At 37.8% G+C, this 27,985-nt stretch overlaps 4 protein-coding genes across 10 annotated transcripts in view; 2 read left to right on the top strand and 2 right to left on the bottom strand.

The window, feature by feature from the left end:
• LOC122575907 (tryptophan 2,3-dioxygenase) overlaps window positions 1–27,985 on the bottom strand; it is a 47,977-nt gene that overhangs the window by 9,877 nt on the left and 10,115 nt on the right. The gene's annotated exons all lie outside the window — the stretch shown is intronic.
• On the top strand, window positions 1,115–9,425 carry LOC122575949 (glutathione S-transferase 1-like). 3 transcript variants are annotated; one of them, XM_043745502.1, is made up of 7 exons: window positions 1,115–1,175; window positions 6,610–6,695; window positions 6,861–7,007; window positions 7,091–7,149; window positions 7,224–7,368; window positions 8,731–8,901; window positions 8,982–9,425. In XM_043745502.1, exons 2-7 carry the CDS (start codon window positions 6,663–6,665, stop codon window positions 9,123–9,125), a joined length of 699 nt encoding a protein of 232 aa, XP_043601437.1. In that variant the 5' UTR covers window positions 1,115–1,175; window positions 6,610–6,662; the 3' UTR covers window positions 9,126–9,425. The 3 variants fall into 3 exon arrangements, with proteins under 3 accessions (XP_043601437.1, XP_043601445.1, XP_043601456.1); XM_043745510.1 differs by lacking the exon at window positions 1,115–1,175 and adding an exon at window positions 1,355–1,497; XM_043745521.1 differs by lacking the exon at window positions 1,115–1,175 and adding an exon at window positions 4,805–4,942.
• LOC122575970 lies at window positions 9,563–14,806 on the bottom strand. Its single transcript, XM_043745546.1, has 2 exons — window positions 14,491–14,806; window positions 9,563–10,306 (listed from the first exon to the last, which is right to left on the bottom strand). Exons 1-2 carry the CDS (start codon window positions 14,804–14,806, stop codon window positions 10,092–10,094), a joined length of 531 nt encoding a protein of 176 aa, XP_043601481.1. The 3' UTR covers window positions 9,563–10,091.
• The window catches only part of LOC122575877 (ATP-binding cassette sub-family A member 13-like), a 32,261-nt gene continuing 18,877 nt past the window's right edge, over window positions 14,602–27,985 (top strand). For 4 of the 5 annotated variants that reach the window (XR_006319582.1, XR_006319583.1, XM_043745382.1 and 1 more), the window contains exons 1-28: window positions 14,602–15,132; window positions 18,419–18,499; window positions 18,598–18,821; window positions 19,053–19,195; window positions 19,281–19,411; window positions 19,505–19,890; window positions 20,003–20,317; window positions 20,402–20,657; window positions 20,737–20,934; window positions 21,013–21,227; window positions 21,326–21,536; window positions 21,706–22,106; window positions 22,202–22,484; window positions 22,568–22,762; window positions 22,832–23,049; window positions 23,124–23,308; window positions 23,388–23,932; window positions 24,009–24,389; window positions 24,469–25,116; window positions 25,209–25,397; window positions 25,472–25,554; window positions 25,634–25,796; window positions 25,887–26,068; window positions 26,175–26,798; window positions 26,948–27,078; window positions 27,162–27,484; window positions 27,554–27,743; window positions 27,818–27,958. Coding sequence is in view for 3 of the 5 variants with exons in the window: in XM_043745382.1 (XP_043601317.1) it covers window positions 18,437–18,499; window positions 18,598–18,821; window positions 19,053–19,195; window positions 19,281–19,411; window positions 19,505–19,890; window positions 20,003–20,317; window positions 20,402–20,657; window positions 20,737–20,934; window positions 21,013–21,227; window positions 21,326–21,536; window positions 21,706–22,106; window positions 22,202–22,484; window positions 22,568–22,762; window positions 22,832–23,049; window positions 23,124–23,308; window positions 23,388–23,932; window positions 24,009–24,389; window positions 24,469–25,116; window positions 25,209–25,397; window positions 25,472–25,554; window positions 25,634–25,796; window positions 25,887–26,068; window positions 26,175–26,798; window positions 26,948–27,078; window positions 27,162–27,484; window positions 27,554–27,743; window positions 27,818–27,958 (7,024 nt within the window). In the remaining 2 variants the exon portion in view is untranslated. Of the gene's footprint in view, window positions 15,133–16,496; window positions 16,802–18,418; window positions 18,500–18,597; window positions 18,822–19,052; window positions 19,196–19,280; window positions 19,412–19,504; window positions 19,891–20,002; window positions 20,318–20,401; window positions 20,658–20,736; window positions 20,935–21,012; window positions 21,228–21,325; window positions 21,537–21,705; window positions 22,107–22,201; window positions 22,485–22,567; window positions 22,763–22,831; window positions 23,050–23,123; window positions 23,309–23,387; window positions 23,933–24,008; window positions 24,390–24,468; window positions 25,117–25,208; window positions 25,398–25,471; window positions 25,555–25,633; window positions 25,797–25,886; window positions 26,069–26,174; window positions 26,799–26,947; window positions 27,079–27,161; window positions 27,485–27,553; window positions 27,744–27,817; window positions 27,959–27,985 lie in introns of those variants that run through there. The other variant, XM_043745376.1, reaches the window with a different exon arrangement.

The raw sequence follows: 27,985 nt of genomic DNA, 5'->3' as shown, positions 1-27,985 counted from the left end.
TCAACGATTCCAATCAAAAACACTAAGATCCTTAATAAATGCACCTTGGTATGTCACCAACGAAACAATCCACCACGACCTCAAGATACCCACAGTCAAATAAGAAATATACAAGTTCAAAAGCAGATATAACACAAGAGTCAACAACCACCACAACCCATTATTCACCCAATTACTTGACACGATGGATCAGACCCGCAGACTAAAAAGAAAATACCCTTTAGATTGAAACATTAGATTCAACTAGAATCAAATATAATATAAATTATTATAATCCAAGTTACTGTACCAGGCCAAATGAAGTTACTTAAAATTCTCAAGGAGAATTGATAAACTACCAAATAAAAAAAAATGGCCTTGAATTAAAAATACATGAAAAAGGGATAAAATACAATAAAGATTTTATAAGGGTATTCATACGTAGGTACTCGGGCAGCGTCTACCGTCTGCTGTTCCGGTCGGACCGGAGCAGATGCCGCGTCACAAAAATGGCTGTAACTCATAAAACAATTGAAATTTTGAAAAATCTTTTTAAGGGCACATTCTTGAATGTCTAAACTTTGGAAATATGAAAAAAAATTTTCGATTTTTTCAAATTTGTGGACTAAAATACCCCTTTAAGACTATTGAGGGTACGCAGTAAAGATGTGCGGACATCTGGTTGTCATCTTGCCCGCGGTGTGTGGCCTGGTCTAGGTAGAGTGTCGCCAGACGTAACAATTGCTATCAACGAAATAATGTAAGTGCGTCGAAGATGATCAAATTAAATTATAATAAAAGATAAATAAATAACTCGTCCTTGAATATTTACAGTTGGTAATTTACTTCTGAAAGGAGTACAATCCGATAAACAGGATAGGTAACTTGAAGTATTGAACGTCACTACGTTACTCATATATACGTGTAGTACGATTATAATAGAAGATAAATAAATAACTCGTCCTTGAATATTTACAGCTGGTAGTTTACTTCTGAAGGGAGTACAAAGATAAATACATAACTCGTTCTTTAATATTTACAGTTGGTAATTTATTTCTGAAAGGAGTACAATCCGATAAACAGGATAGGTAACTTGAAGTGTTGAACGTTACTATGTTACCCATATATACATGTAGCATGATTATTTATTACAGACAGTCTATAGCTCTTGGTGACGCTGTTCATATATCTCTTCGGTAAGTATCGTTACTAAGTCATCACGTGATAATATCGAATTATCTATTATAACGACTATATAACGCTGTTAAGTTGATAGGTTCGCTTATTAGAAATACGTTTTCTTAAATATTATAATTAAATATATGTTGAAAATGACAACGTAAGTTCGTGCTCGCCATCCATATGCAGATGCGTTAGTTACAAGAAATAGTAATTAGAAGATAGTTCTGGTTACAATTGATAGGTTCAAGATGTTCTTTTGTTTTTTATCCCTAATCCATGTAAGAATGCGCAAAAAAGGTCTTTCTTGCTCAGAACGGTGTGATAGTTTTATCTAAGGTATAAAATAATAGCTATTGTGATCTTACCTCTGAATATATAAAAGACAACAGCTTATGGGCCCAGGTTCAATAATTAGTTATTATTTTTATTGAAAATATTATTAATAGTAATAATATTGAGGAGCGCAGAAGATAACCTAAAAACAAAAAAAAAAGTGCGCGATCGACGATTCCGTGTTGAATATCATAAGGGCGGTTTATCGAATATATAATAATTGCTTACGTGATAATACAGTTATCAAAAGAACATAAAAATGTCGGGCGGGGCGAGTTTAAGTATTCAAAAGCTAAATAAAGAAAATTAAGAACTGCCGCCATTTGAAACGTAGCTATATCTACCAAAGTCGGTCGAAATGACCGGCCTTTAAAAAATATATAATAATACAATATTTTTATATTTATTTATCTATTTTTATCTTACAAAAGGAACTCCATGTTCTGAGATCATAAAAACTATATAATAACAACTTTAATAATAACAATAAGTACAATAATGAAGAATATTCGGTACCAAAACCTTTGGTAACAAGAATGTTAAAATAAATTTCCGTTGGTAAATATAAGAAGTATAATATAAGAATATAATAATAAGCGTAATAAGCGTAATAGAATAAATAAAATACAAATATAATTTAAATTATTAGGTACAAAATTTATCATTCATCACATTTCTTACAAACGTAAACTTTCTTCTATGTGCATTTTTAGCAAACATATTTTTTATAAAGATTGCAAATGGTGGTGGACTTATTATTATTACAGTACCGTATCTGACACCATTTGCGAGAATAAGGTGAGTTCTTTGACGTACTTCGGATCTCAGATGCTCTATGTTCTATCCGTGATTTTTCATTGTCAGCGGCAAGTTCATCTACTAATTGAAACATAAAATCTTTTCTGGATATCTGCTCACCTGTGCTTTTCTTATATAAAATCCAGGAAATTATGCCAGCTAAATCTAAAATATTAAAAAATACTTGAAGTGGCCATCTTCTTGATCCCGATTTTACGCTATATCTTTTTGCTATTTGGTCTGCTATATCTACCCCAAATTTTGTTTTATTATAAAATTAGGCCGTTTCAAGTAGGTCCTTTTCGCTTTTTCCTAAATAAGGAAATCCATTTACAACATACTTTATTTGAACATCAGATGCCAGCCAAAATTTAATTCCGGATTTTTCGGGTTTATTCGGTAAATATTGCGTAAACTTGCATCTGGCTTTGGTTGGGAAAAGTAGCTCGTCTATTGTAATGTTTGCACCAGGTTTATAGCAATTCTGGCTGTTTTCAATAGACTTATCCCATAAGGATGATATTAGTGCAAATTTGTCATTTTTCAAACATTGACTTCTATCATCTTTTTTGTCAAATCGAATAAATGTCAATATTTCAACTCATTTCATTCCGACTCATTGTGCTGGAAAAAAAGCTTGATGCCCATTTTGTATTCCACAAACATGAAAGTTCCAAATTTTTTGCTTTGTATGTTCCCCGTACAATATACTAAGGAATGCTTTCAATTTTGTTTCTGTAAGGATCCATTTTTTACCCAAAACTCAAGAGGCTTCTGATTCTGATATGTATATGGTCTACCTAACGTAAGATTGAGTAAAATGAATACTTGCGAAATATGTTTGAAAGGCAAACAGGCAGCAACCCCAATGCCAAAGAGATCCGAATTAAAAATGTTGGAAATATTAGAACTGATACATTCTGACGTATGTGGCCCTATAAGACAAACATCTTTGGGTAGAGCAAAGTATTTTGCCACCTTTATTGATGACATATCAAGGTTTGTATATGTGTATATCCTTAAGACAAAAGGTGAAGTTAAAAAGGCATTTTGGAAATTTATGTATGTCGATCAAGTCAAAGTTAGTCATATATTAGGAATAGGTGCCAATAGTTCATGGTAAAACACCATATGAAATTTGGCACAAAAGGAAATGTGAATCATATTAAAATTTTTGGTATCAAAGCTTATGCATTAGATAAGCGGCCCGGTAAAAGTAAATTTGAAGCGAAATCAACAAAGTGTATTTTTATTGGATATTCCAATGATTCAAAAGCGTTTCGATTATGGGATCCAAGTAAAAGAAAAGTCATAATAAGTAGAGATGTTCTTGCTTAAGAAATATTGAGTACCACAATGATGAAACTGAAAATGAACTTGAACAATTTAAATATGAACTGATAAATCAAGAATTTGACAAAGAAATCTCAGAAGAGATTCATGAGGGAGAACATGATGATGGTGAAAACATGAATCAAAATGAAAATTGTGTGTAAGATAGATTTGTGGTCAAGAGGGAGGCGAGGAAGGCCAAACAATGCGAACAAGAAATGTTGGTAGACCAAGGAAAATTTATAAAACTGTCCCAATTGATCAAGAAACGGTACAATTAGTCATTGATAATTCGACTGAGTCAACAGATGAATTATTATCTGGACCTCATGCAGAAAAATGGAAAGAAGCCATGTAAAAGGAATATGATGGCTTGATCAAAAATAACGTTTGGAAATTAGTAAAATGTCCAGTGAATAGATCTCCAATTGGATCAAAATGGGTTTTAAAGACCAAATACAATGAAAATGGAAAAGTTGAACGCAGAAAAGCTACATTAGTAGCAAGAGGTTTTGCTCAAAAACCAGGTATTGAATACAATGAAACCTTCGCTCCTGTGGCACAATTAACTTCCATTCGAGTTATAATGGCCTTAGCTGCTAGATTAAAATTGGATTTATATCAATTGGATATAACCATGGCATATACTTCTGGTGATTTGAATGAAGATATTTACATGCATCAAGCCAAATATTTTGAAGTACCAGGCAAGGAAAATTATGAATACCATCTAAAGAAATCTTTATATGGATTGAAGCAATCCGGCAAACAATGGTTTGATAAATTAAATGGTTACTTGAAAGAACTTAATCTTAAACAAATTGAAGAAGATCCTTGTGTTTATTCAATAAGAGATGGAGATAAAATCCTCATACTGGCAGTTTATGCGGATGACCTAATAATAGCCACTAACGACCATAAGTTGTTTACTTACTTAAGAGAGAACTTAATGAAAAAGTTAGAAATAAGAGATCTTGAAAAATTGAATTTTTGTTTGGGCCTGCAATTTTATCAAAATGAGGAGGCCAAAGAGGAATATTGGTGATGATCTAACAGGATACGTCGACTCCGACTGGGAAGGTGATATTGATGATAGAAAATCCAGAATTGGCTTCATATTCAAACTATCGAATAGTGCTATATCATGGGAATCTAGAAAGCAAAAAGGTGTGGCAATTTCCAGCACCGAAGCCGAATACATGGCGCTAACAGAAGCCACTAGAGAAGCCGTATACTTGCGACGATTTCTAAGCAAGTTTGATATGATGGCTGAAGAAAGAGCAACCGAAATACATTGTGACAACCAGAATGCAGCTAAGTTAGTCCAAAATCCAGTGTTCCACGGTCGCACAAAACATATAGACATCCGCCATCATTATATTCGTGAGATTTTCTAAAAGGGAATCATTGGAATTTGCATCCATATGCAGATGCGTTAGTTACAAGAAATAGTAACTAGAAGATAGTTCTAATTACAATCGATAGATTTAATCGATAAGTTTAAGATGTTCTTTTGTTTTTTTTATCCCTAGTCCATGTAAGAATGTGCAAAAAAGATTTTTTTGGCTCAGAATGGTGTGATAGATTTATCCAAGGAATAAAATAATAGCTATTATGATCCTACCACTGAATATAGAAAAGACAACAATATATTTATATTTAATATTCATATATTATATATACATATTTATTTATATTTATATAATATAATGTAATGTGTGAATATTAAATATACGTAGTATGAATATTTAAATACGATGCTTTTATTTAATTTCAAGAAGAAAAAGTCATTTGCGTTATTTTTGTTTTGCCATGGAGACTGCAAAGGGCAGCGGTCTGATCTGGTAAATAAATACATACATACGTGCTTTTATTTTATTTCGTCAAATGTCCTAACTCAATTTTCTAAAACTTTCGTGTGAAACATGGAACTCTTGTCGAATAAAAGTGAAAAGATTGGAAAGAAAATAAAGAAACTTTTCAAATTCATTTTGGTACTCGGTTAATTTTAACCGTATATCACATGACGTAATATGGAAATAATATAACTCAACTTTCGTTGACAATTAGTATCTAATTTATAATTAGTTACGGATAAAGAGAACATCAAACTTGAATATGTGTATATTTTTCTAATTAGAACAGAATAGATAATGTTTCTTGTTTTATGAATCGCAGCATATATCCATACAACATCATATATGCATTTACGATCAATTTAGAGATACAGCGAGTGGAGTATTCGTCATAATTCTTAGTACGTAGATTCTATTTTGTACTATCTAGATAAATTAATACGTATGTACCATTTCTTTAGTTTCCTGCGTAGAGATATGAAATTGTATAGAAATCCGCAGCCTAATTAACGGATGGAATTATCAATCTCTCGAGAATTAATGCTCGTTCGCGGCAGTGACTTTCACTTATTTATTTCCTTGCCATGGTTTTGAACGGGTAAAGATGATTATTTGAATAACATTTTGCGCGACTGTAATGCAGAAGGACGAAGATATTAAAGGAAATTTGAAATTGTAAAAAAGTTTAGAAAAATTAGAAAAAGTTATTTGTTAGCACATAGCAACGTAGGAGGTAAAAATCGGAACCGCAGTGAAGGCTGTTAACGTGTACTTGTATAGTGTAGAAATCGATGAAACGAATAGAATCGTGATTATTATTGCTGTGGTTAGGTGATTTTTATTCTATAGTGTATATGTAACAATACGTGAAAAAGAAGGATAGCAGGAGGTGAGGGAAGAGGCACATATATACCAGATACGTACGTATTACGTTACGTTACAGAAATCGGACCAACACTTAATAGATTACACACAGATACCTGGTTCCCGTTATTTACATATATCGTATATGGGCGATAGGGCGCGGAAACCTCTCTCGAGAACTCGTGTCAGGCATCGGTGTCGCGGCGAACCGAGCGCCGATGATCAAAATATTCCCCGATATCGAATCATCGATTATCTGTTTTAGCCAGTCGCTGAGAAAACATCAAGAGGTCTACATTTTCGGTCACTTCGGTCAACATGCCTTTGCGAAGGAAACTTTCGAAATTTGAGGTGAATCGTTTTTTAACATAACCATTTAGCCCTCTCCTTACACATATTTAAAATTACATTACGTTACACGAGCATTACTTTATGTAAAATCGATGTAAAGATATTATTTTCTCTTGAAAGTATACCGATGTATCAGGATGTGTAAAAGATGAATCATTTTTGCAGGAGAATCTGGATATCAACCTATACGTACATGACATTGTTCCACAGTGTCGTACCGTTCTAATGGTGGCTAAGGAACTTGACCTGTATTTTACGATTCGCGAGATTAACCTAGATAAGCAGGAACATCTAACAGAGGAATTTTTAAAAGTAAAAAATTCAACTCTTCCCAATGAACGAAACGCGTTAAAATGGAATTCAAATTTTTACTTATTTCTAACTGTTTTTACCAGATGAATCCTATGCACACGATTCCGGTGTACGAAGAGCGCGGATATATTCTTACGGATAGGTGAAACATTTTTATATCTTCTACCTTGAATTCTTGATGTATTCATTTAATAATTAGCATCAATTTCTTTTCAGTCACGCTATCGCCTGTTTTTTGATTGATGATTTTACATCGGGTATAAATTCTCTGTACCCGAAAGAGCTGTCGGTACGAGCTCAGATTAATCAGTATCTCATGTTCGAAGCGGGGACAATGTTCCCTGCTGTGAAAAGCATCGTGGTGAGTGATTACATCGTGTATATACCAAGGAGAGTGGTGAAGTTTATTTGGTGTATGTCAGATTTTTCACATCTTATTGTCATCTTATCCAATTGTGTCATCGGCTTACGTTTTTCCCATTGTTGGGAAATCCGTTGTACGTATAAAACAATGGTGATTGCTAATACTTGTATAGTCAAGCATCCAAGAGCCAGTTTTCCAGATTCACTTTCACCACGACTCGTATAGTAAGATAAAAGAATTTCATCGCTACAGATTTTCAAACAAACAGGAAGGAAACGCTTGCGTTGCGCATTTACATAGGTTGGTTCGTGCACTCCTATCGATGGTGCTGCAGTAGACAAAGGCGGCCATCGGAACGGCCGATTAAGTCGCGCGAAAGGAGGTTAATGCGATTCGCTTTTCCGCGCGTATGTACGCGCAGGAGCATTATGTGATACCGGCAGGAAGTTCTTGAGCATCCTATGTACCTTTTACGGTGCCTAATAAAGTCGGCTAACTGCACATTTTTGTCCGTGATGGGCCAACTACGAGCGACTCGTTTCCGGACGTGTACTTTTATACATATACACTTTTAACTAGTAGCAGGGCCGAATTAATGTTACAGCAAGTTTTAAGCTTTTCGAACAGGAGAAAGAAGCGCGTTTTTGGTTAAGTTTATGCGAATTGGAGAAAAAGACGAAAGACTCTGTTCGGCAAGAAATTGAAAAAAGAGGATTATATTAATTCTGCTATGACCGAATTTTTTTACGACTCAATCTTGTTTCGGTTCCGAGCGAGTAAAAAAAACTTTTAATGTTTTAAGAGAATCATTGATATATATTTGAGAGAATCACGAGAGTCATGTATATCAATAATGATTTTTTTTATGTTTTTCTCGAATTCAAGCAAATTTTCGAACGATCACTATATGAGATTTCTAGTTAGGAATCCAGGCGATTAATAAGCTAAAGTGAAAGCAACATATGAGAATAAATTTAGGAAAATATACAGATTCTTTCTAGAAACTGAGAGTCCACACTAAAAACCTAAATCTAACCCATAGCGTTGATGTTGTAAGCATACGATACGGTTGATTATAGTAGAACACGTACGTTGTACATAGACTTAGAAGTTATACGAATTAACTTTGACCCTTGGAAATAAATGTGTGTCCGGAAGTTTGGTGTTGTGCAGACTATAACGCAGTTGCTCATGACGCAAACCTCCTGCAGTGACAGATAATTTCACAGGCTAATGATATCCACATCATTAATTCGGAATATTTACAATTTTATTATATCCTCGTTCATTCAAACTTACATTTTCTACACTTTATATATTTTTCCTTTTTGTGTTATTTGTAACTTTTCACTGTCATAGCTACCGCTAATGTTGGGACAAGAGTCTACTATCTCCGAAGAAAAGATAGCCGCATGTAAAGAAGTATTCTCGCTCTTGGATAAGATTCTGCAATACAAGACATGGTTGGTCGGCCACATCTCTTACACTGTCGCGGATATTTGTTGCGTAACTATGGCCAGCAGTATTACTGTAAGTTGTTTAACTTTTATTAAAATGAATATCACAATGTTTCAAGAATCAGATGACATCTCTCCGAATGTTTTCTCTAGGTCCTGATGGATATGGATCTATATCCGAATGTAAAGGCTTGGATAAGAAGGTGCGAGCGAGATATACGAAGCTACAAAGAATGCAATGTACCAGGGCTTAACAAATTACATGCTCTTATTCGTTCCGCACTTTCCAAGTCCTAAATATATAAAATATACCTATATATGTATGTGTATATGTATATGTATATATATATACACATAGATATATAGATATATCTATATGTATATATATATACACATAGATATATAGATATATCTATAGTCAGAGTGGAAGAGTGAGGTGACTGTTTTGATAATAAGTGTGGAATTCTAACAATTTTTTCTTAATTCTTGCATGTCATTTTTGAAATTTGTAATTCTGTTATAATTTGTTATATACACCATTTATTACACCATTATACATTTGTATGACAAATACTAATAAAAATACATATATGCTTATATCAGATTCATTTTAAACTCTCTCTCTCTCTCTCTCTCTTAGCTTCACTTAAAAAACGTAAACAAAATGTCGTTTAATTAACGACGCATTATTCGTCGAATGGCGTGCAGTAACGCTCGAGCGAAGGTCTCATTTCATTATTGTCAACATGCAGTGCATATCATTCACCGGACACGATGTTTCCCGGAAGGGTAGATAACTCGTATTCTGATTAATATGTCTTTTTTTCGCGTATTTTCACTTTTGTCTTTTTGCGATATTCCTTTTGTATCTTTTTCTCTGATTTCTAGTGTTATCAAAGATATCTGTATGGTCACATGATCGACATTCGACCGTGAAGACCACACAAGGAGCAACGATTGCGAGCCATAGAATTTCTCCGTTGTTATCAATGCGACATGGGTCGATAGATAAATAAAAGAATGCTAGAGGATTCGTGCAATTACACTCTACCGCACTTTTTGGTCTTGTTGGATCTAAAGTACACGCGATATTTTCTACACCTATACTCTTTCATTATTATATTAAAGACTAGTCGTGTCTCATAATATTCAACTAGATTAATTATATTATGAAAAGTTCAATTATATTATGAAAAGCTCAATTATATTATGAAAAGTTCAAGATTGAATTTCGAGATGTTAGGCGATTCAAACAACTCTATCTTACCATATCAAAAGGTCAGTATGGCTCAAGATACGATTACTTGGCGTTGAGGGTCGAAGAAGAGGCGTTATCGGAAGCCAAATATTACACGTTATCGTCACCATCATCGCCGAGACAATATCATCGAGGGCCTGACGTCCTTTAATTCGCGTATCTATGATTATTACGACGTGTCCTGTTTGCTCTGGACTCTGGATACGTTTACACAGCGGATCTGTAAATTGTAAGTCTTCATCAGATTTTGCTATGTCTCTACGCCGTTTCGTAACCGTAAAAATCGTAGCTGATATCCATTTTCTCGATTAGTATTCGGGACGCTTCATTTTCATCTGTTTTATAATTATTTGTATGGCGGACGAAAAATCAACTTGGGAGTTTCGAGTTTCACGAAATTGTGTGCCGTTATGACGTATGCGGAAATGGAAACGAGGAAGGTTGGTTTAATTGGTAATCAAGAAAATTCATGGTCTACAGTGACAGGTCAAAACTGTGTTGCCAACGGTTTGATGGAACCTACGCAATCGCTGACATTGAACCTGTTTATGGCACGGACAAACGTCTTTTTGCCTTCTTTTTTGTTACACCACTGAAACTGGTTGCGACTATATTTGTAACAGTTTACCATTACACCGCGGGACATCATACGTTTGGTAGAAAGTTGCAAGAAATAATACCAATAATAGTAACTTGGTATGCATCGTTAGGTTTTCTGTTTAGCATTATTTGATTTTATATATTGATTTGTTTTGTAGATTTGCACAGATTTAAGACCAATCTCGTATATGGCACAGCGGATGCGCACGAGATATTCTGTTTCTCGTTGCTTCGTTCAAAAATATATGCGAATCAACGTGATCTTTCTGCAAATCGGAATCTACGTTCCGTCTAGAAGATTATTGCACTCGGTAGGTGGTTTCGAGGAATCGAACTGAACGAGTTCCAAGTTTCGCAAGAATCGACAAATCTCGTTTGGACGAACCACCGACGAGAATTTGATTGTTTCCAGTTGGTTTCTGGAAAATTTCGATAATCATGAAGTATTGAAAATTGACGGAGACACGCCGATTTGAAATAGATTGATTTTAAATATATAAAATAAATCGATAAGTAAAGAAATTATTACCTTGTTCGGTTAACACGCTCAACTACTGCACGTTCTGTAATATCGCCGATCTGTCTAAACGACCACTTTCATTGTCTTCTATGCGTGGATATTGTATGGAAAACAACGTGATTACGGGAAATGCACGCGTTGCACGAGAAGTCGATTAATTAGCCACCACTTCTTCCTTTACCGTGTTTAGTCGTCTCGCAAATGCGTCATACTTTACCTATTTCTTCCTCCTTGCCTCTCTCTGTATTTATTAGGTAACTGTCGATATAACGACGGAGACAGGTTTCTCACTCTTTCTTTTCAGTGGGATCTCCCCTTGGCATGAATTCATGCAACCATTTCTTTACTTTCTGATATAGTCACCGCATCGCTCGATACAACGTCGGTATAATGCAACGCATATGCAGCCCCAGTATTCTCGATTTCTACGAAATAAGACGCGGAGGGCGAGCTCTGGTCGGACAGGTTCTCTCGCCTTTTGGTTCTCGTTTTTTAAATACCACGTGCTTCGTATTTTTAGATTCAGATATGCGGCTTAAAAAATACAGATAAATAGGATTGTCGATTCGGTTACGTGGAAATCCGCTATCCTCTCTCGTGTCCACTAATAGGATTACCACCCGTGACTGATAAAGAGTAGAAAAAAGAGGAGAATCTCATTTCAGTCAACCAGAATGGACTTACCGTTTCCGAAAAGAAAAAAAAAAAAAAGAAAAAGAAAGAAGATGAAGGAAAGGATCAAACATCTTCAGTTTCCCTTCCACGTAGCGTTCTTTATATTGGAGACGCGAAAATATTTACGAACCACAGAGGAATCGCCTTTGAGCCATTTATTTCTCTTCACGCTGTGAGGACATTAACGAGGAGATGCGGTTGTTCGTTTTTCTTTCTTCTGTGATGTCTACCTCCCTTAAAGTCACCTCTACATACCTGAACCATTCCGCGGCAAAAACACTTTCAATTACACACTCCAAGTCTTCTCGAATCTATTTAGTTCCTGCCTGGACAACCTTCGATTCGCTTCGATCGAATATTTCCCCGTCGATCAATATTTTTCTTGTTATATACTGCTTCAGAAAATACGATAAACGAACGATCGCTTAAATCGTTCTACGAAGAAGATCGTATCAACTTCTTGGCAAAGTCTCCGCACGAAAATCCTCGATCCATCTGCTCCTGTCGAACGAAGAAATTCTTTGAAACGCTGTCTGGAACTGGTTCACACAGTTTTTCACTGATGTTTGTAACGAAAAGAGGTTCTTTTTTCGTATATTCGTTACGATAGATGTTGATTTATACGATGTTAATGGCAATCGTTAACGAAACACTGGTAGACCTTAGGTACATTGTGATGAAAGTGAAAGAGAAAATGATGAGAAATTCGCCATTGAGAATGTAGGAAGGATCGCGATTAGGTGTACGTTAGTGTATTCTTAAGATCTTACTTCCATGATTGGTTATAACGCATAAAACTTGAATCAAAGAAGCCACCATGAAAGTACCGACCATAAGTATTAAGGTATTATCTACTAGTATGCTACTAGATCTATTAATATGTATTTGGTACAAATTGAATGCTTTTTACTGGTTTTACTCGCCAGTTATTTTAGTAAAAATCTGTCATTTTATTCGCATCATACATGCCTTATAATGTAAAATTTTAAATACAGTAAAATTTGTTAAGATTGTTCAATAAATATAACGATTAGAAGATGCTTCAATGCTTATGGTTAATGGTGTGTATAAAAAAATATATATAATGCAAGGAGAACAACTTTTATTCATTTACTGCAAAAAAAAAATTAATGAAATTCTCAAAGATGGACCATTGAAAATTTCTAAAATTTCTGTGAAAAATCGCAAACCGATCATTTTAAGTATATTCTGGAAATTGTTATTATGTAACTATGTCGTGACGTAGTTAATCGGCGAAAAACGTGGTTTGATATATCGCGCAACTCAAAGTGTTTATTCTGTCTGACGATAATGTATAAATTTCGGTCTGATACTTTCCTTCTTTCGAACGATAATTAATTTCATCATTTTACAATTTTCGCGTTCATTTATTTTCCTCCGTCTAGGTACCATTAATTAATATTAATTAATAACCGAAGCAATCGTTTGACCGAAGAGAGGATGAGTTTCGATAATGAAAATGATAGGCAACTGCGTATGATTGGTCTCAGTTGAACGTTTCAATACAACAAGAGGTCAGTCGATCGACCTATTCGTCTTAAATCCCGCATGCGTCTATTTGCTAAACAAATCCGGTCGTTAAAAGTCGCTTTGACGCTCCTTTTGCGTAAGTAAATAAATTTAAGCATTGGTAACAATTCACTAGATAACAATTCACTGGAATTAACGAATTGTACGATCGATAGGATCTGCGATAGGATTAATAATACAAAATTGTTGTTTTAAATTGCAACGTTAAAATCCATTGATTGCGCTAGGTTATTCAATTTTAACAGGTTCGAATGTCAATGATCCGCGCAATAAAATAAATGGGTGGACAATAGTTCGACGATATAACGCTGAAAATAAAGTTAAGGATTATTTATAAAATTGTTGGAATTTTTAATCGTCCGAATTTCAATACACTTTAGATCGCCATGTTAATCGTGTATGAGTTTGGATCACTATATATTATGTATCGTTATATATTATACATTATACCTTTCGTATCAAGATATTTATATATACAACATATTTCGATTTCTACCAAAGAGTTTCTGAATCACTATACAAGAACTCCTGTGGCGAATCCTTGTCTCAATGTCTTGTTTTTTTTTTTTTTAATATACGTACATATATGTAAATCCTATTTTCTGAACGTCCGATGAACAAATGAATATCAATAGCTGTACAAGATTTTCCACACGACTTACTATCCCTTTCTCCTCTTTCATTTTCTCAGGAAACAAATCTGAGTAAACAGTACCGCTCCACTGATTCTCCCAGAGGAATTCCATTACCTTTTTCAAGAGCGATGCAGCGAATAGGATAAAATAAAGGAAAGAAGGAAAGGGAACCGTAGGGCGCTCTAGGTAAAAAACAAATCACACCTCAGGCGTCCATGGTTTATCCCGTGTCTCTGAATACCATAGCGAGAACGATTGCTTTTATTTCGTTGAAAGATCGGAGCCGAAATCGCGAAAGAAAGGATAGAAAAAAAAAGAAACAGAAAGAAAGGAAAAGGAAGAGATGAAGTTGAAGGGTATCAGGTCCACGGGGATCATTTAGGCGAGAATCATTCGCGTACAACTATGTTGTTGTATACGAACCTATAAATACATATTCACGAGCGGATGTTGAGGCATTGCTAAGGTCCACGTGGTCGTGGATCACGGTGGTGGCAACAGTCGGCCCCCGACCGTCGTCCAAGTGTGCATAAACGCGAGCCGGTGTGTTTCTCTTTTGCGAGACGAACAGTAAGAGCAAGGAAGATCGTGAACCGACGGAACAGGTCGGGGCGAGTTCCCTTTCGACTGGTGTTTTCGTTCGAACGCGCCTCGTGGAGGAGATAGCGGCTGTCCGTTTAAACGTAACATTTGCCAAAAATTTGCGCAAAGGAACGCTTCGTCCGCTACTGAACTGCATCGCGAATCGTCGCTTGGACGCAATAGCGATCAGTTCTTGACGCGATCGACGCTTGACATCACGAAGTTGCTCGTTTCAATCGAGGTAATCGTAAGACCAACGATCGGTGCAACGTTCCTCCGTGTTTTTCCTTCTTCCCGCGTCCGACGACGGTGTGTTGGCAACACGCGGTGTTGGCGACTGCGTTTTCACGAATTTGAAAATCGTCAGATCGATGAGGCTCGAATGATATTGTAGCCTCGGGCTTGTGCTTTGTTCGACGATCAAGCAACGAAGGCTAATATATCGAATTGCCCGATTCGGAGGAAATTACCGAGCAAGTAAACGTAAGTACTACAACGTGATTGCATTGTTACGCAAGGAGAACCGCGTTGTTTACCGATTCATGTTTCCCTGGATCTTCGGGGGCCCGGTTGCCTCTGTTTCGGAACGTTTCAGAAATTATGTGCCAGCATGAAATGCAAAACGTTGGATTGAAATTCAAAACGATCGGGCCTGAGGTTCGCATCAGAGCGGTTTGTTTTGATGGTGTCGACAGCGTTTTCTCTTTGTTGAATGTCTCTCCTTCTTTTTGTTCTGCGCAAACGCTTCATATTCCGATATATCCGGCTTCCTGCTCGTAACTCGATCGCTGTTGCCCTTTCAGCAAATATCTTTCGCTTCGCATACGGTCAGAATTTTCGAAAGCTATGCTCGAAGAGCGCTTTGCAAATTCAACCAATCAGTCTTTCGATTCGGCTCGTCCGTCTTTCAATGTAAAACAAGCTTTCAACTTGTTGTTCTCGTTACGGTGTACACGTTGAGGAATGTAAGTAATACAGTGTCGTTCCCTTCCGAGATTCCTTTATTCTTCTTTTCCCATTGGCAAGGTCTACGCGCTGTTATGACATCGGGAAACTTGTTCGACCAGCTACGCTCCGCTGCAATCTGTTTAGGCTTCTGAGAAAAACGATGCTGCTGTTTCTTCCCATTGCCTTTTGTTATCGATCATTGATCGAAACATGCCTTCAACGCTTCATGATGCACCACGTTCCCATTTAAATTATCTTAAACGAAGCAAGCATCTATCATAAAGTTGTTAAACGCGTTACGTATTCAAAGATTTCCTTCTGTTACTTGTACGTGTGATATTACTATGTATGGACTTTTGAAAATTAGCATGCAAGGATTTTGACGTATCGTGAAAAGCGTTAATCATTGTTTTTTCGACCGTTCCGCGTCGGCTCGTCGACTTTGAACCGTACAACTCGTGATCTTTAATGATCGAGAACATCTTGATAATAAAGAATCGATTCTGCTAGCAATACCCTACTATTTAGAACTTTAAATTACACTGTGAAGTAAATTCTAGGTTGTCAGGTGTCTGAAACGGAAGAGGTTAAGGAAACGATTATGATAGAATTACGTTCATTAATCACGTATCTTTAGATTCTCCTTCAAAGATTCCTTGAATTTTTCTCTCTTCATTAATCCTACTGAATCTTATTGAATCTTACTGAAACAATGCCTTTGTTTTATCGGAGATTGTTTTATCGATTATCTAATATCGAAGAAGGTAAATTGCGATTTCTTTGTCCAAGTTTGGTCTTCCTTTCTTACGTCAGGTGTCTCTTCAATCTTCTGCAAATACGTTATCCTCTTTGCTATTATTGTTACCTCTCGGAGGAAGAGATAAAACTAGAACTTCATCAATATTCTAATCAATACTGTAAAAAATATTCTCCAGAGCCTACATGATCTATCACGCGTTTCGCTTGTGCAACGTAGCTGAGAGACATAATTTACAAAAGCAGTGAAAGTGCACACAATCTGTGACGTGCTAATGAATGAAACCATCCACCGACCGGAATGTTTCCCCTTCAAACAAGTTTCTTTATAATCACCGATTTAGCAAACAACGAGCATCAAGTGAAACAGCAGAATGTAAATTTATAGTTACGCGCAGCTGCATTGGATTACATCATGAAGATTTGTATTCTACTTATCGGAGGATTGGTATTTATATTTACATTTTTATTACGCTTTCACGGACATACAAGTGCTTTGATTTTGCTTCAGTGTCATGCATTAGACATTCACAATTGTACGTCGCAAGCAAGTAAGGAATATTCATTTTAATTGTTTTACAATTTCACGCGAAAGAATTTTTTTTTCTTCTTATCTTTCCCGTTGTTATGGCAGTCGAGAAGCTTCCGACAATTTTCGTAAATGCATCCGCGAATGCCAGCGATTATACAAATGACAGAGTGAAGATGCTACGTACTTCCAAATCAATAATTACTTCGCATCTTTGTAATCTTGAACTGGAATAATGATGAGTGTGCGAAAGAGCTGGAGAATTCGTGTGCGTGTGCGTGTGCATGTGTGACTACGCTACTCAATTTAGAGGTCAACCATCGTAATTGCCAACACGCCATTTAAAATATTTATTTTCGATTGTCATTAATCGGTTTTTATCTATTGTAAACCGATGATTTCCTGAAATGTTATTTAACTACATTGTACAGGATAAATCCGTAATCTTTGATGTCTTTCCACTATGTCAAGATCCAACAGTAGTTATAAATAGTCGACGACCTTCGTCTAACATTTTAATTTCATATCAATTTACGATTAGCGATGATAATTGAGAATTCAATCGAGAGGCAAGTCGATAAAGTAGCGCGCTGGTCGATCCATACATTAATTTCGTAATTGAAACGACGCTTTGAACAAAATACGGTGAAATTAAGAGAAAATTGACAAATAAATTAGCCGCTCTTTTTACATTTTACATATTCCGATACCATACATAATAGTATGTACCTACAAAATGAACAGCGTACAAACGAGAACACGTTGGCACGTACATATTAATGATAATAACCGGTTCAAATCAAATTTAGAAGCTTCGATGTCAAAGCTGGAGATTATTTCGTGCGTTTCCAAGCGACACGCATTAAATTCTCATTTAATATTCAGCCATAATTTATTCACTGGAAATTAGAATATATCGAACGCTCCAAGCTTGTTCACTTTCAATTGGTTATCTCGGCCAGAAATAAAGATGGAACTATGATGTTCATACGTTGATACGACACGTATGTTCTTCGTACGAAAAGCAATCCGCACGGTTCATTGTTCCGTTTCCCCGCAATGGATCCCGGAGCAGCACGCGACAGAGTGAAGCGCATTTCCGGTTGTCGATGTATCGACAGACGCGCTTGTTACGCTCTTCAAATATTTGTTCTGCCCTACGCGATATATCAGCGATCGGTTTCGCCTGTTCAATCTTGATTTATGGATCGCGACTCGCTTTTCCAATGTATCCAACCATCGATCCTTCTCCACCGACATTTTCGAAATTTCTACGAAAGTCAACTACGTAACCGAAAGAGCTGTTTGACGAATCTCGGTTTTCTTGTTAGGTGAACAAAGCGAGTAGCGTGGAATTCTGAAACGAAAGACTCGTGTCAGTGTATGGATAACAGAACTACGAATACTTCGATGTGTAGCTGTGTAAGACTCCGCAGCGGAGAAGTTAAAATCTGTAGCCATCCGAGGGACAAAATAATCCGAAGAGTTTAAAGCATTGATAAACAGCGTAAAGTATTTTGACAATTCATTTTGCAGCTCTAAACTGCTCTCGCGATGAGGGTCGACCAAATTGGACTTCTCTTGTGGAAGAATTACATCGTCCGAAAACGTCAACCGGTAATTATAATTATAACATTATATAATTTGAGATTTGCTCGAAGTTACAAGCAGTGAAACGATATGTAATATACATGCACAAACTTCAATGTTTATAGGGTATATTGGCTCTGGTATTCGTATGGCCTGTGGTCGTGTTCATGATCCTGTACACGATTCGCGACAATGTAGATCCGAAGTATTATCCAACTTGCCAATTTCCTGCGAGATCTATGCCGCAGGATGGGTTACTGCCATTCGTTCAAAGTTTCATTTGCAGCGTGGGAAATCCCTGCGATCCTCTATCGGAATACGAAGAAGTTCCTTCTTACAAAAATGCCACGTTAGTTCAGCAAGTTGCAGAATTTTCTTTCCTTAAACATTTTCTCTTTTTAATCATTTTAACCGTCTATAACGTCTAATGACTCGATACTATTTTAAACATTGATTTAAATATCTCTGTGAATCGTTAAAGTAAAATAGCGAAAGTTGAGGCGATACTAAATGATTCTTAATTCCGTTTACTTATTTCATTTCGATAGAAGCATGTAAAGAAGATTTATTTTTACAACAGTCTAGGTCCGTTAGTGGCAGAATTGCAACCGATGCTCGGTAACGAAACGATTCTTTCCGCTATCAGTACGTTGCCGAACAGCATCCAGCTTCTAAAATCAATGGCGCAGATACTCACTAGACCAGAAATCAAAGCGCTGTTTGGTACGTATGCACGAGTTGCTCAACACCTCATTTACTATCGTGGGTATTCAGGAATTTGCATCGAGTATTGAATTTGTCAAACTAGATCGCGGTATTCGATTGGGCGATCTGTTCAACAACCACGAGGAAATCAAGAATCTTCTTAGGGTTCAGATGCCGTACGCGCGAAGCGGATTGATCGACGAACTGTTTAACTCGTCCATAAAGTTACTATACGTCAGTATCGTATTATTAAGCCAGACAAACTGAACTGATCGATCAATTCATCCCGATGGAATTGTTTTCAACTTTTATTGGACCGATTTTCAGCTTATCGAGGCGTTCGGTTCGTCTAATATCGACGGCGCGATTTGTTCTCCGGAAATTTTGAAGAAGTATCTGATTCTACCTAACGAGCAGGACTACTTAGAAATTTCCAAGATTCTCTGTGACATCGATTCGGCGATGATACCCAACATGCTCGAGAGTCTGTCCAAGCACCTTGATTTCTCCGGTTTGCTGGAAATGATAGACCGTGTAATGGCCAAGTTTCGCGATTATGATTTTTTTGACGACTTAAGGAAAGCGGTCGAAACGATTCTGGATCTGCAAATCACGAAGAAGTTCGTTCCGCAGTACCTAAAGTTACGTCAATGGATACCAAAGATGATAATGGTGTTCAAGAACGTCACATTCAAAGAAATTGACCTAACTTTGTGAGTAGCTTCGGTCGAATTTTAATTTCAAATGAATCTTTTTCGAACGAGAAAAGATTACAATATAAATAAATAGGAAGTAAAAGAAATATATTCTCGAATCTAATCGCAGCGTGAATAAATCGCTGCAAGTTTTGGATCCGGTGTTCTCGATGGAGCGTGATTGGGCGACCGTCCGTCGAACGTTCTTACGATTGCAAAAGTTACTGGATCTAGCGAAACGGATGGTAGAGGATCAAACTATCGACTCCTCCGAGAGCTTTTTCGCGATAGTGCAACGTTTGTCCAGCACAGTACGATTTGTGTACGGAAACATGGCGAATCCCGAGAATCTTACTCAAATTCTAGATCTGAGCATCGCCATTCTGCACGATGGCGCGAAATTGATGCAAAAGATTTTGGACGGCCACCAGGACGACATTCAGCTGTGAGATTTTTCCATTACTTACACAGTAATTTTTTTTTTAATGTATCTACGTATGTGTTGTGAAATGATTTTTACTTTTTATAGACCAGCTGAAATTCTAGACGGACTCAGAGATTTTCTATCGGATAACATCCTAGCCACGTTGAGTTACATTTTGTCCTTCATGCAAACGATCGTCAGAATGTTACACCATGCTGCCATTATTCACGAGGACGTTCAGTACAGGATTTACGATATTTCCATAAATCACAAAGATACGGTGCAAAAATTGCTAACGAACGTCGATCCAAATTTTTATCGAACACTCGTTAAATCATTCTCCAGACTGGACTTCGTTGAGGTTGGCAAACGTTTTAATTATTTTTCTATAACCTTCCACGCTTGTAGAACGCACGAAACGATTCTTGCGTATGTTGCAGAAATTCGTGGATGAAGTTGAACGCACGAGTCCCGACGACTTCCTTTGCCAGGAGGGGACTCTGAACGAAATTTTTGAGCTTTTCACAGATGGCAAAAACGAAGCTAGACACGTCAAGGAACTACTATGCAGCGATGCCGGAAAGAAGTTTATCTGGGACGTGTACGAAAGTTTCGAGTTTCGGAACTTTGAAAGCATAGTAAGCATTGTGTTTCGCTTGTATTGACGTGGACGATTCTCGAAACGTGTTCTCATAATCCGGGGGTGACGTTGTTAGGTGAGCGACTCCTTATTCACGGTGTTCAATATGGCATTGCGCAAGGTTGTCAGCGTCGAGAAATCGAATCTAACTTCGCTAGTCGGCAACACAAAGGAGTTGATATCGTACTTGACATCGCCGAAAAGGCCAGACCCCGACTGGTCCGTATTCGAATTTGACGAAAAATGGCATGAAGCTTTTGAAGAAACTCGATCTCAAGGAAGATTGAACCTGTGAGTAGCGCCATTAGATATTTCATCGACCTCTTACACCCGAGAAGAGAACAGCTTGTAAAAATTATTTACTCGATTTCTACTTTGTTTCTCTTCAGTCTGGCGATCCATTTGAGCATAGCGAAAATGGTCGGCTCTCGTAGCGTGACTTATATTATTATCGAGCCTGATCTGAAGAAGATGAACATACTCGCGAAGATAATTTTGTATAACTTGAAGAAGGATCCTACGAGCTGGATCGATGAATTTAGGCAGAGGAAAATGGAGCTGGTCGAATCGTTCTACTTGACCGTAACGGATAAGGATAAGGTTGGTAAACAATCGCGTAACTCTTTCATAAAATCGACATTTCTTCCGGTAGCGAGGAAATGTTGCGGAAGAACGGTTACAGTGAGACCTACCATCCACACGCAAAAGTATACACGCTATATCAGCATAGTTTGTTTACAGAAAAAGGAACTGTTCTTCTATTTTACAGGCTTTACAAATTCTAGAATATGACAATTTTACCGATATCTACTGTACGAATCCAGATCCGCCGGATTTACTAAATTTTCCGAAAGACTCGAACGAGACAGTGCTGAAGGCGTTGATTTGTCATATCTCGAAATCCGTACAAATGGACTTGGAAATTGACATGTCGAATATCGAGCAAATGGACGAAGTTCGTTATAACAATACCATTCATTTCAATTCGATGAAAGAACCGTTCAATTGGACAGACTTTAACATGGAAACGATCGAGATTTATCGATACATCGATACACTGGTCCATCAAGAAGATCCAGATTACGACATGACTAGATTAGAAAAGGCGAGGAAGGCTTTCGAAACATCCTGGAGCATCGATATTGGTGCCAAAGATGTTTTCGAGATGAGGTACGCAAGCAACAGAAATAATGTTCTCTCTCCTTTTTCATTACCCTTTTAAATGGCAGATATTTACTTTGGTGACACGTTACATCTTTCTGCAGCGTAGGTTTGATCTGCAAGTTCTTCAAATTGATGGAGAGCTCTCTTTTCTCGTCGAAAGGAGTATGGAAGGAGACGCACGCGATTGCCTGGGCGTCCTCGGTGATCTTTGAGTATATCGAGAAGATCGTTGATCAAATTCAGAAGAACGAGTATAGAGCGAAGCTCTCCGAGCTGTTGCAGGACATGCCGCAGACGGAAATTCTTTTAAACGCCATTCTACGAAATTTATCTCCTTTGATCCTCGATGTCGTTGATATCATAACTATGAAACCGATTCATCTTGTAAGCTATATAATTCGAGCATTTTATATTTCGAGCCGAAATTTCGTTTAAAACTTCTTGAAAATTCCTGTTTTTTTCGCCAGATATCCGTTCTCGATGATTACAAATCGCGAGAAGAACATTGGCCTTGCGTACGAAACGAGAGCTCCGGATCTGCCATGGAGATGCGAGAAGGCACTCGCGAAATAATCAGAGAGATCGAGAGAATATTATGTAATCCAGCTTTGTTTATTCAGGAATGGAACGAGCATCCCGTGTTCGCGAAGACAAAGAAGATCGTATGTTATTTATTTAGAATTTATTCTTTTCACTTAACGTTTGATGATACTCAACGAAATATATGCCAGTTGCAGCACGATAAAATTGTTCAATCTCCGCCTTTCAATTGGACCTTGGGTTACATAACATTCCGTCGGCAGGCTAAGAAGCTCAATGATTTGGTTAACGACGCCACACAGGTTATCCTGGCGGAACAACCGCATTTCTGGGAGCATTGGACATCTCTCGTGCCGGAAGTTAAAAATATATTTGATAAGAGGTGGCCGGATATGAAGAACGATGCCAAGTGAGAGTCATTATTGTCGATTAGTATCAAAGAAGCCCGCAGGAGAATATATTTTTTATGTATTTATGATTTAGAAACACCCTTGAATACGTTGATTACGAATTAGACAAGACAGTGATGGCCTTTCAAAGTAATCTTTCGGCTAGCGATCTCTGGAATCCGACAATCTCCATCGAGAATCGCATTCTGGTTCTAGTAAAATTTGTCTCACACTCTGTTCAGAAAATGATACAGACCGCAACTAACATTCTGCGCAATGGTGAGTGGCGAATAGTCTGTAAAATTGTTGTGAATCTTTTGTTTCCACAAAGTTACCAAAACTTGTTCTTTGTTTCCAGCTGTATTGTCAGAGCCTTCGGAAAATTCCATAAAACTGAGTTTATTTCCATTGTTGGGATTCGACGATAAATCACCCATCTCGATTTATTACAATAAGCTACCGTACGTTATGGTCACATTGATCAATGGATTGATGAACTCAAATGTCGGTGATCGCATATTCAATTCACCAGATACTGACATCACTTGTTCTCGATTATTCGAATGGTGGTCAGATTCTGTTGTTGGCTTTACTCCCGAGGAATATAGAAGCTTGAAGAATTTCACTTGTGACCTTGATCCTGATAACTTCAACGCTTACACTGACTTGTACATGGTCGAGGCTAATGTATGGACGCAACCTGTTAACGGATATCGATCTTCCATGATCACGGTAATAGGTGACATATACGATTTCGCGTTTGAAGTTTGGAGGTTGATAGAGGATATAAAGGAGAAGAAGCTAGAAATCGAGGTGCCATTTTCCATGTCTTATGTTTCAACTACTCTTCAGAAGTTCAAGTATGTTCTCGAATTTTATGATGCGGAGACCAATAACCAGAAGGTAAATCAATTGTTTCGTTAAGTATTCAAGTTTTCAGAAGTTCGTTAATATTTTTCTGATTAATATGACGTTTTAGAGGTTGGAAAGGAGCAACTACAGAATCTTTATAGAGGGTGTTGCCGAAGGTTTGAATCATATCACGAACGCGATAAAAAATATCAAGACACAAAATAACCATTTATATATTTGGGACTTCGTTGAAAATGGCGATGCACGCCAGTTGTTGAAGATCCTCGACAATCATCCTGAAGAAACGATCGCTTTAGTGGCTACGCTTAGTACGCTCAATTCGCCGACAAATGTTTTCATGTCGTACGAGGATGTAAGGAAAACCATGTGCAGCTTTCGGTTTAACTCGAACTATTGGTCCACTCCGAACAGAACTCGATTCATAAAAGAAATATGTTCTTTCGATCCCGACCAATTACTGAAAGGTGTGACCAGTGCAGAATACTACGTAAGTAGGGCCAAATCATAGAAATGACACTGAACATATCGTTTTTGTTATTGCCTTTAATACCATGAATGTTCAACAGTCTTTTGTGACCGGTCAAACAACTACCATGTCAAAATCAACACACTTAAGCGCCTCCGTTACCAAACTATTGGATACAGCGTTACGCTTTCACGCAGAGCAAAAGTCTGATTACGTTATAAACACGAAAATTTTCAACGCGACGACTTGGAGGAATTTATCGAACGACACCTGGTCTGTCATTGGCAAAGCTGGTCAAGCCTGGATAGAGAGGTACATGAAATTTGCGAAAAACGAAAATCCTACGAAATTAAACGGATCGACAGATTCGCCGGCGAAATTGGCCCGAGCGTATCAGCTTCTAGATGCTACGATCGAGCTACTGGCCGGCGGGGATATTTGGCAAAAGCTTCGGATCCTCTACGAGAATTCAAGGGTGAAACCTATCTTAACTCTAATAGAAGACCTGCCGAATCTCATCGTCACCGGTGTTGACACTTTCGTGAAGTCAGAGAGATTGAACGATTTCGTGGAGAAACTCTCGTTTGGCAAGCTACACCCTTGCGACATCGACAAATATTTGATTGTGCCCAGCTTCGTGCGGAAGAAGGTCCTCTTGTCAAGCATTACCAACTTTTGCCAAAAGATCGTTCTCGCCGATGGACGACTGACTTTGATCGATATATTGCCCCTTGATGTCAAGTACGAGGTACAACGTTCGACTAGACTATACAACTTTCACAACGTTGATGACGACGTTGCTAGCCGCGTGACGTTGTTAAAACTTGCGGACGTTTACAGGAAGGTCGAACAGCAAGAAATTGGTCGGGAAACTACGACGAGATTTATCTTTTGGAAAAATTGCAACATATCGAATCGACGATAATTCGAGCTGCCTCGGAAGGTTTCAAGGACCCGAAGGTTCCAGCATGGTGGATTTCCTTCAAGGAAGGCACCTTCGAGGATTTTTTGACGCTTTATAAAAAGGAGGTAAGCGCTAAAATTTCAATGAAATTGTCGTTTATCTAAGCGTCAGGGATTTTACGAAGAAAATTGTCCTTCAGGACCTGAAAGCGCTCGCTCACTTGGTGGTGAAAAAACTCTTCACGACCGCTAGGAACATTTTAAATTCCGCTGAGAATACCGAGTAAGCTACGGTTCCTTGTTAGCATTTGCGGAATTTGTTTATAACGCCGCAGCCGCTTATTAGAAAAGGTTTCTTTCAGAGACTGCTTCTGGTGCGTCACGTTCCCCCTTGAAATCCTGAATTCTCAGTTGCTGAACCATCAGCTCTACGCCAAACTCTTATGTCAATTGACTCAGTTGAACATATCGCAGATTCACGATATATTAATGCATGATTTCTATTGGAATAAAACTGCTAGTATGGTAATGCTTTATTTTATTTATAACTCTACGATCACGATTCAACTAATTAATTTCAAACATATCTATATAATTTGAAATTTCTCCTATTAGATAAAGAATTACGAGTATCTAAACGTCAAACGAAATAGGAACGAATTTCTGACAACTTTGGAAGGCACATTCCATCACATCACCGAGATTCTAGTGAATTTTCAAAACAAGACTTACAGCGACGAGATCAACGAGTGTTTTCATAGATTCGTAGGACGTCCCGCCTATTCTAGGCCCGGACTGTAAGCATTCGAGATATATCTGTATCCCTTAGATTAATTGACAAGTGTCTTACACATCGATCGTTCTTTTTACGCGACGTGATAATAAAAACAAGTTTCATTTAAGGTATGTGACCATGGTTCTCGGTGTGTTGGACTCCCTGCAGAAAAACGTGTTCATCCTGGACACGGGCCGGAATCACAAGAACATCGAAACGTTGTCCAAAATGGCGGAGAAGTACGTTCCGATCTGGAAGCCCGTGCGCGACGTGGTAAAGGCGTCGGACGTCGATGACGTAGAGGCGTTTTTGCCAGGGGCGATGATTAACGTGAACGCGTTGCTGAACGACAGAAACGGGTCTCTTTGTCGGACTAAGCTAGAATGTCGGAATCGGACGGTTTTGTACAACTATCTGAGCTCAAAGAAAGCAGGAAAAGTGTTCCAGTATGATCAAAAAGCGTTAGGTCACCACACGTTGATGGAGATCGCCGATCGATTGTCCGTAAGTCTGGATCTAGATCGGATCTATCGCGAGCTGAAACAATGGCAAATGGACGCCACGTGGAATTTAACGTGGCTGAAGGAGATCCTGAGGCACTTGTCCATCGTTATCGGAGAGAGCGGCAATCTGCTCGACGTCGCCAGTAAAATAGACTTCCAGGATGTCTCGAGCGTCTTAGGAGTTCCTGATATCGTCGACGGGGTGGTTAATATCCTGAAGGATAAGACGGTGGACAAGCTTTTCGACGGGTAAGAATGTCTTGATCGTAGGAATGAGATTGAACGCGAGACATCGAGTGACCGAAGTTGTTTGGAACTTGCTTCAATTTTCGAGTATTGACGTTCATTTTTAATCCGACATCGTATAAAGATTCTGTTATGTCGTTTCCTTTTTTTAGAATGAAGGAAATAGCGGAAGATATTAAGCCGTTCATCGAGGATCAATACGTGATGGACGATGTTTATCGAATAATCGTGGCGTTTCAGTCGATGGATATCTTCAAGAATTTAGGGTTGCTCGATATGAAATGTATGATCTCATTGCGTGTTTCCTCTCGAAAGAAATGCCTTGTGACGTTCGATTCGGTGGTGCGACGATATTTTTATTTTCAGACGTTATCAGAGATATGTTCGACAACTGGGATGTGGTAAAGTCATATTTGGTGGATAAGATCGGAATTTCCAATAATGTAGCGTTGATGCTGAGCCAAGCAAAGATAGATATGATTTCTGTTTTCATGAAAGAAAGAAGAACTCTCAGTTTGAAGGAAATCATTTGCTCCCCGACGAAACTCAGTGAAATGTTGAATTTTAATAGCAGTCGAATCACCGCCGAGGAAGTCAGCTCCGCTATCTGCCAGTTCGAGGATTCGCAGACACAGAACGTGACCATAACGTTGATTAAAAATTTAAATTTCGATTATATTTTTAAGACTGTGAGTATAATCGTATGAATAAACATTGACGGTAAAAAATGTCAAATTTAATCTAGTTCGTTATTTTAGCTTATGAGCGCGAACGTGAAAAATATATTGGCCAACGCAAATTTGACGGAAACAGAGGGAAAAATGGTACTGAATAATCTTGGAGTGGCCGCAGAGTTATTGCCATTCTTCAAAGACAAACTTTCCTCTCGAATGCCAACGGCGCAAGCCTTGGAAACAGATGCGCAAGAACCGGATCAGACAGTCTCCAGTAAGTTATGCAAAATTTTGGAATTAAATTAACGCAATTTGCGTATTTAATAAATATTCAAATGCATTTCGTAGCTTCCAAGTTCCTTCAAGATTCTAGCGAGATGCTGTGCGGGCAACCGATGGTCTCTGATAACGGTGACTTGTACAAAATCATCTCGAAGATCGAGGATAATAGCAAAGATTTCGATAAGGCTGAGCTCGATTCTTTACCCAGTATGTGTAATCGATCAAACGACAGAT

Source organism: Bombus pyrosoma, linkage group LG2 (genome assembly GCF_014825855.1).
Source record: "Bombus pyrosoma isolate SC7728 linkage group LG2, ASM1482585v1, whole genome shotgun sequence".
In the NCBI taxonomy this organism is placed as follows: Eukaryota; Metazoa; Arthropoda; class Insecta; order Hymenoptera; family Apidae; genus Bombus; species Bombus pyrosoma.
The sequence above is the reverse complement of the archived record's forward strand: the minus strand, read 5'-3'. Positions and strand labels throughout refer to the sequence as shown.